At 36.8% G+C, this 7,030-nt stretch overlaps 1 protein-coding gene across 1 annotated transcript; it reads right to left on the bottom strand.

Moving 5' to 3' along the window:
* Positions 1-4,921: 4,921 nt before the first annotated feature.
* Positions 4,922-6,296, bottom strand: LOC143624931 (uncharacterized). The gene is made up of 3 exons (XM_077095423.1): positions 5,971-6,296; positions 5,790-5,860; positions 4,922-5,526 (listed from the first exon to the last, which is right to left on the bottom strand). The coding sequence occupies exons 1-3, from the start codon at positions 6,294-6,296 to the stop codon at positions 4,922-4,924; spliced, it is 1,002 nt and encodes a 333-aa protein (XP_076951538.1).
* Positions 6,297-7,030: the final 734 nt, after the last annotated feature.

The raw sequence follows: 7,030 nt of genomic DNA, 5'->3' as shown, positions 1-7,030 counted from the left end.
TTTTCACCCTTTTTCACTTGAAAACCTCATTTTCTTGCAAGAACACTCAAGAAACGAAGATAACACGTAAATAACACGATCTTTACCTCGTTGTTCTTGCTACAAAACTCGGTTTTTAGTTTATGATCTTGAGAGAATTGAAGATTGTTGAAGATTTGTTTTTGAAAAAAGAATAAAGGACTTGGGGGATATCCCCTATAGTCCGATCGGTTCAAGTGGGGGTTGGGGTGGGACCCACCTCTCCATTCCTATCCACATATTTGGATTCTCGTAATCCGGATAATGTTTTGGATAATCTGGTTCAGTTCGTTTTTCGGTTAAATGTTTAATTCGGCTTAAAACGAGGCTAAAACGGTCGTTTTTCGGCTTAAAAATGAAATTTATATAAAACCGATTTAAAAACTTTAAAAACTTAAACCATGACATTTATTAACTTAAAGCATCATATTATTAATTATTGCGCATCTTTTTCGGCTTGATCGATTGTCTCTTGCTCGGTTTGGTATTAAAGGTTTCGTTTAACGTACCGACGTATCATTAAATCGAAAATTCTTTTTCTGTGCTTTAATTCACTTATCCCGAAGCTTTAATACTTCGTAAACATCACTAAATATCATATATCTCGTCTATAATGTATCCTCGATTCGTTCGAGCTTCAATAACCGTTATTCGGTTAATCGTATTTCCACTACGATTAACTGTATAATCGAGTATAATCCGTAATGTGAATCATACATACTCGTATAAACGCATTATAATTCATATATTCATTATTAAATAACACATAAATAGTATATACCGGCTAGGGTATACCTGAATTTGCCGGAATCGTTACAAATAATAGCTATCATTCTAGCATTGAGATGGCTCCGTTCCAAGATCTTTATGGTCATAAGTGTCGTTCTCCGATTTGTTGGAACGAGACTGGTGATGCCCAAATCACTGGTCCCAAGATGGTTCAAGACCCTACTGATCGTATCGATCAAATCCGCAAAAATCTCCTTGCTGCTAGAAGTCGCCAAAAGAGCTATGCCGACAAACAGCGAAAACCTCTCGAGTTTAATATTGGCGACTTTGTCCTTCTCAAAGTATCCCCTTGGAAGGGGGTAGTCCGTTTTGGAAAGAAAGGAAAACTAGCACCCCGTTTTGTAGGCCCATTCAAGATCCTCGAAAGGATTGGAAAAGTGGCGTAAAAGCTCGATTTACTGCAAGAACTTGCCGGTGTTCATCCCACCTTTCATGTCTCAAACCTCAAAAAGTGCTTAGCCGAAGGTAATCTCCATATACCTCTCGACGATGTATGTATCGATGAAACCTTGCAAATGATCGAATAACCCGTTGAAATCTTGGATTGCAATGAGAAACGAACTAAACGTAGCCGCATCCGTTTAGTTAAAGTCCGATGGGAATCACGGCGTGGCGCTTAATTTACGTGGGAACGAGAAGACGAGATGAAGGAAAAGTACCCGCACTTGTTTATTTTGGATTCTTCTTAATTTCGGGACGAAATATCCTAAAGTAGGGAAGACTGTAACATTCGTATTTTTCGGTTAATGTTTGTATTTGTATCAAAACCCGACCCGTTTGTAAACCAAATCTTTCAAAAATATAAAATATTGGACTTTTATGTTTCATAATCATCTCACACTTGTCGGTTTTGGAAAACACTTTTTAACAGTCTTTAAAACGCGAAAAACGCCTCGAAAATGACCTGAAACAACTTAAAACGACTCGCGAACCAAACTGGACCAGCCCCCCCTCCCCTAGAGGAGCCGCGCCACGCGGACCAAGGGAAGGAGCCGGTTGCGCGGCGTCTACTTCTTGCTGCACTCATTTTCGGATTTTCTTGTTTGTTTGTGTCTTGTTTGACCATTTTAGCTTAACCCTTCTCATGCAAACCTCAAAAGAAACCATTCATAACCCACCCCTCACTCTTTCCCTATATAAACAAGCCCAACCTCTTCCTTTCTCCTTGCTCATTTCATCTTCTTTCTCTCTCAAACAAAGAACACCATCTCTAACATTCAAGGTTCATATTAATCAAGCAACAACCTTCTTTAATTCTTGTTTGTTACTTAATAATTCATATCTTGTGGCACAACATATATATAATAGGCACCCCTTGTTTCCTTTGGGGTTCATCTTCTTCGGGAGGTGATATGCTACAAGGCAAGGCTTCATGGAGAACTCTTTGTAGTTCTTGATTATACTATTTTCCTTTAATACTTTACTAGTCTTGTTTATATTGTTAGTAGTTTAGTTTTAATTCATGTTTTAAGAGTTTCATGGTCTTGGGTATGAAGTAAATAGTCTCGGTTTTATACCGAGATTAGACCCGAATCAAGACCGAAACAAGACCGAACTCTTGTTTACTAGCTTTTGTTTTAAATAGTTTTGTTTACTAGTTTTGTTTAAAATAGTTAAATAAACATGTTTATGAAAGATTTGAACCTTTTAACTTCTAAAACCATTTTGATAGTTCTATGGTATTTGAGTATGTGGAAACCATCCTCGGTATCATTCCGAGTCAAGGACCGAACCAAAACCGAACTAAACCGAGTTCACTTGCCTAAGACACACAAGTGTGTTTTTGGCAATCGAAACTCATCTTTTCTTCAAGAATGTATTTTAAACTAATTTTAAGTATTTTATCAACTTACTTGGTGTGTCGGAATCCAACTGGATATTATAACAAGCTTGGACCGGTGAAACCAAATACTCACTTAACGGACGTTAAGGTTCTTCACAATAGAACTATATACTTGGTTAAGTCTTTAGATTTTATTGAGTTATCTCAAAACATTTTGGAAAGTTAACTTTGAGTTTAGTTAATTATCTAGACCCATATTAACAAGTCCGAACACTCGATTGAAACCTTGTTTTGGTATTTATATACCCAAGGGTTTTGAAATAGTGCATTATAACCCACATAAGTTACTTAAAATAGGTTGAGTAATAATTATGAATGGAATAACAAGACCCGGTTTCGAGTAAACTTACTTTTTAGAACATGTCTTTAATTTTCCAACTATTTATATTTTTAAACCATAAAATTCATTTATTTACTTTAGTTGTCATATTTTACTTTAAACCCTTCCAAGACTACCTACTCACTTAAGACCCATTTAATCTATGTTTTGCTCGTTAAGCCCGATCTCCGATTATTCACGAATCAATCTTTCAAGTTACTTAGTTAAAGTGAGTACATTTCATCCCCCGTTTTCACTTTTTTCTTTTGGGGCTAACATGCATACTTCTTTAAACAAAAGTGATTTATTATACTCATTTCTCAAACCACAAACTTTAGGGTGTATGATGCTAGAATACTTGCTCTTTTGTGTGTTATATGTCTCATACGCTTTACGTGCGCGAGTGTTTATTTTTATGTTGTTGTTGAGCCTCATTAAGTATGATCATACGCTCCCCTAACTACTTAGCCTTGTGCTAGTAGAATAGGGCCTCATTATCCAAGTATGTCGGTTGTTACCGATTAGAAAGGATCCTCATTACATATGTTTTATATAACATGATTGATGCTTTTATTTATAGTCTCATATACGTTTGTGGATTTCGTTCATATTATATATACTCAAAACAATGAAATTGCTCACCAACATACGTGTTGAGAAATATTATTTTATGCATTGTTACAGGTTTGATTATTACTTGAGTTGGAGTTCGAAGACGTCATTCTATTTGATACCGCTACGTTATTAGAAGAATGAACAATATCTATCTCTTATATTTTGGTGTTTATTTGTATGAACAATATGTGTTACTTTGATGATTGAATGAAATTAATGAGTTGATTAAATATTGTCACTTTAATAGTGTCTTGTGTTCTTGGGCAATCCGTTTTACCCCTGCATGTTCCGCCGCCTTTGGTTGGGGTGTTACAATAACCCTCTAAGAGCCTTTGAAAACTGAAATAGAGAGGCTTCTGTGAGACATCATGATAAACTATCATCATTCTCTATTAAGCCTATCTCAAGAGCCGCTCTTCGAAATGTCGAGTACGTTACACCATTAAGTGTGCGAAGATCTTCAAAAGAAGTAGGACCTTTGTATTTGACAAAAGTAGGCGTAAGTAGTACCTTTCTCCTTCAGCTGGATTAGCCGAAACAATACGACCTCTTTGTGGCCTTTGTTTATGACGATTCCAACGATGTGAGCCTCCATTCCATGTGAAATGCTTTGGAAAATCTTTATACACATACTGCCTAGCTGTTTCATCCACTCTGTTTGTCTCAAAAAATGCAGTCAACATGGTTTTCTTATCTCTTTCCCTATAAAAAATTTGAGACATAATATCATCTTCTCTAAACTTGACCATCTGCTGATTAGGGAGATGAAGTTGCAACGCCAATACAGCAGGAGAGATTTGAGAAAGGGGGAAAGAAAAAATATGCCACATAGCCTCCGGGGGTGATACATAGCGTGCATCTTGAAATCTCTTTATCTCATTAATAACAACCCCTTACTCGTCCGGATCTATTTGAATGACCTGTTTGTCATGTCCTTTGTAAACATTTTTGAATACATACTTCACGGATTTTATACTTGAGCGAACCTCAACATTCATGTGGCAGTTGAACATCATCAAAAGCACTGGGTTATACGGGACAACCTACCTATTATTGAGATCACTTCCTCATACGTCCACCATTATTCCACTGTCTCTTCTTCGATATAATGGATATGAATCTTCTCCTTGTGTTGTTAGATCATTAAATTGTCTAGGATAATGAAAACAACATGATTGATCAGGATCTCCCTGCATACAAGGGCTTTTTGGTCGTAAGTTTCCGCAAGGACCATGCAACATGTGCTTGACAACAAGATCGTGCAATTTAGGGTGCCTTCGCGCATCGGCAATTTTAGCACACACAACCTTATCATAATGGTCTGGATTACTTATTTTCTATTGCGGGTACATGATCAGAAGGATATGTGCATGTGGCAAACCACGCTTTTGAAACTCGATAACATAAATGTATGCCTTAACTTCTCCAAGAAGATGTTTCTTTAAAAGTTGTTCTTTAAGATCCTCTAGTTTAGCACGAAACACTCTTGAAACAAGCTCTGGACGATATTGTGCGGTTTGACCAGGTTTTAAATTATCACATATCTCAGACCAGTGAGGATTACAAGTCATCGTAATGAATAGATCAGGTTTGCCGTCATCTTGAACTAAAGTCATAGCATCTAGAAACCGGCGTCGCATGTCACGAGGCCCTCCGATGAAACATGCAGGCAAAACGATCTGTTTCCCTATTCTGTTTGGATGAACCTCACCAGCATGGATACAATCCACGATAACTTGGTACAGATCTGCTCTTATCTTATCTTGGTTTCGTAGTAAAAAATGTAAACGTGATGTCTCAAGTTTTATATAGACGTCTACACCAAATTGTTGTAGCAATCTACCACCAAACAGAAGCGCATTCTCAGCAGACCGAATTTGGAACTTGTAACAGTAGTACTCTCGCATAGCTACGGTTTTTCTACGACCTTCTGTGTTAGCATCTGAATAGATTAAAAAGGGTAATAATTAATTACATTACACTTTGGAGTACTATTTATGATCTTCACTTAGTAAACGTAGTTAGATTAATGGTTCCTTCTGTTTGTTCGTCGATGATGTCGGGATCATTGTGGACTTCACTGATTGATACTCCTTGACGTGGTATGTTAGGATGCCAACCAGACTCCCATTGGGGAAAAATATAGGATAGCACAATGGATCGTAACAACCAAAGTACGGCTGAATATTTTGAATATATTCAGACCTGCCGTACACAACAATGCTTCTTTTATACGAAGTGATATTGCCATTCCCTTCAATCCAAATGCCGGCAACCTGTATATTGTTGTATTGTAAATAAGTATAAAAAGTAATTATAAGTTTCTTTTAAATAACTGAAATAATATAATGCTATTTAAACCTCGGATGTGGTTGGTCGGTTGTACACCCTTTGGTCAAATTCCACTGAAGCATTCAAAGTAACTTTATAGTTGTCAAGAGGTCCAAGTTCAGCAAGACTTCGAAATGTCTTGACATAAGGGTTTGTAGAAAGAACACGTGTCAAGATCTTCGTAATATCTCGATTAATATTTCTCCAATGGAGTCTAAGATCTAGTTCGGTATCAGGACCATAAAAATACAATTGTAAGTACCGAGGTGTTCCATCCCTCGAAACCAACTGGTCGATGTTGTGATATATTCCTTTATGTGCACGAAAAGTATATACACCGTCTGTCATATTTGCTAATGTACCATCCAACGTCACACCCATTGAGGCAAATGAAAAGTTTGTGTTATAAGCACATATGTTTTTCCTAAAAACTTCTCCAATTTCATCTTGCGAGGTGAAAAGTCGGTACAATTCAACGGGAATTTCATAATCTGCTAATTTTGTTTTCCCACCCATACAACAAAAGGTAGGGAATTCAAATTTAAATCGTTTCGCTCCACAATGAGGACATGGACTCTGTGCTTTTAAGATGAGATGGTCTCTTGGAACACCATTATAAACAAAATTATATGGGTCCTCTTCTATGTTCTCATTTAGGATCGATGGTTGATCATCAGGAGTTTGTGTAATTTGAGTATCACTTGAATTACGAATTCTATTCTCTTTGCATCTGGCATAATATCGTCTATTTTGCTCTTTTCATTTTTCAGCCGAAGTACATGACACGTTCTCTTTTGTCATCGGTGTCATTCAACTACTATTAGTTTGTTAAGGTTGTAACGGTTTCCTCCCTACTGATCTATTAGCCATCGAAGATAATAACGAATCACTTTGAGAGGCATCTCCATTACATACTTTAGACACTTTCTTATTCTCTATGTGTGAAGCATAATATTGTCCATTATACTCTTTTCATTTTTGAGCTGACGCAGACGCAGATGAGGAAGACACATCATTACGATCTTTTGGGGCTTCGTTAGTTATTGAAAGTTGATGAATACCTTGTAAATCAAATAATAAGGTTCATAATCTATTTTTTGAAATTATCAAGTATG

Source organism: Bidens hawaiensis, unplaced genomic scaffold (genome assembly GCF_021521415.1).
Source record: "Bidens hawaiensis isolate Kalapana, Puna unplaced genomic scaffold, B.hawaiensis_p1.1 tig00000416_1, whole genome shotgun sequence".
Taxonomy (NCBI): Eukaryota; Viridiplantae; Streptophyta; class Magnoliopsida; order Asterales; family Asteraceae; genus Bidens; species Bidens hawaiensis.
The sequence above is the reverse complement of the archived record's forward strand: the minus strand, read 5'-3'. Positions and strand labels throughout refer to the sequence as shown.

What these genes read in the sequence shown, in the direction of transcription:
- LOC143624931 (XM_077095423.1), bottom strand. Translation starts at nt 6,296, where the DNA reads ATGGGTGTGACGTTGGATGGTACATTAGCAAATATGACAGACGGTGTA. An exon ending in GTGGAATTTGACCAAAGGGT is followed by an intron (nt 5,861 to 5,970) that starts GTACAACCGACC and finishes AACAATATACAG; the next exon opens with GTTGCCGGCATTTGGATTGA. An exon ending in AGCATTGTTGTGTACGGCAG is followed by an intron (nt 5,527 to 5,789) that starts GTCTGAATATAT and finishes TAATCTATTCAG; the next exon opens with ATGCTAACACAGAAGGTCGT.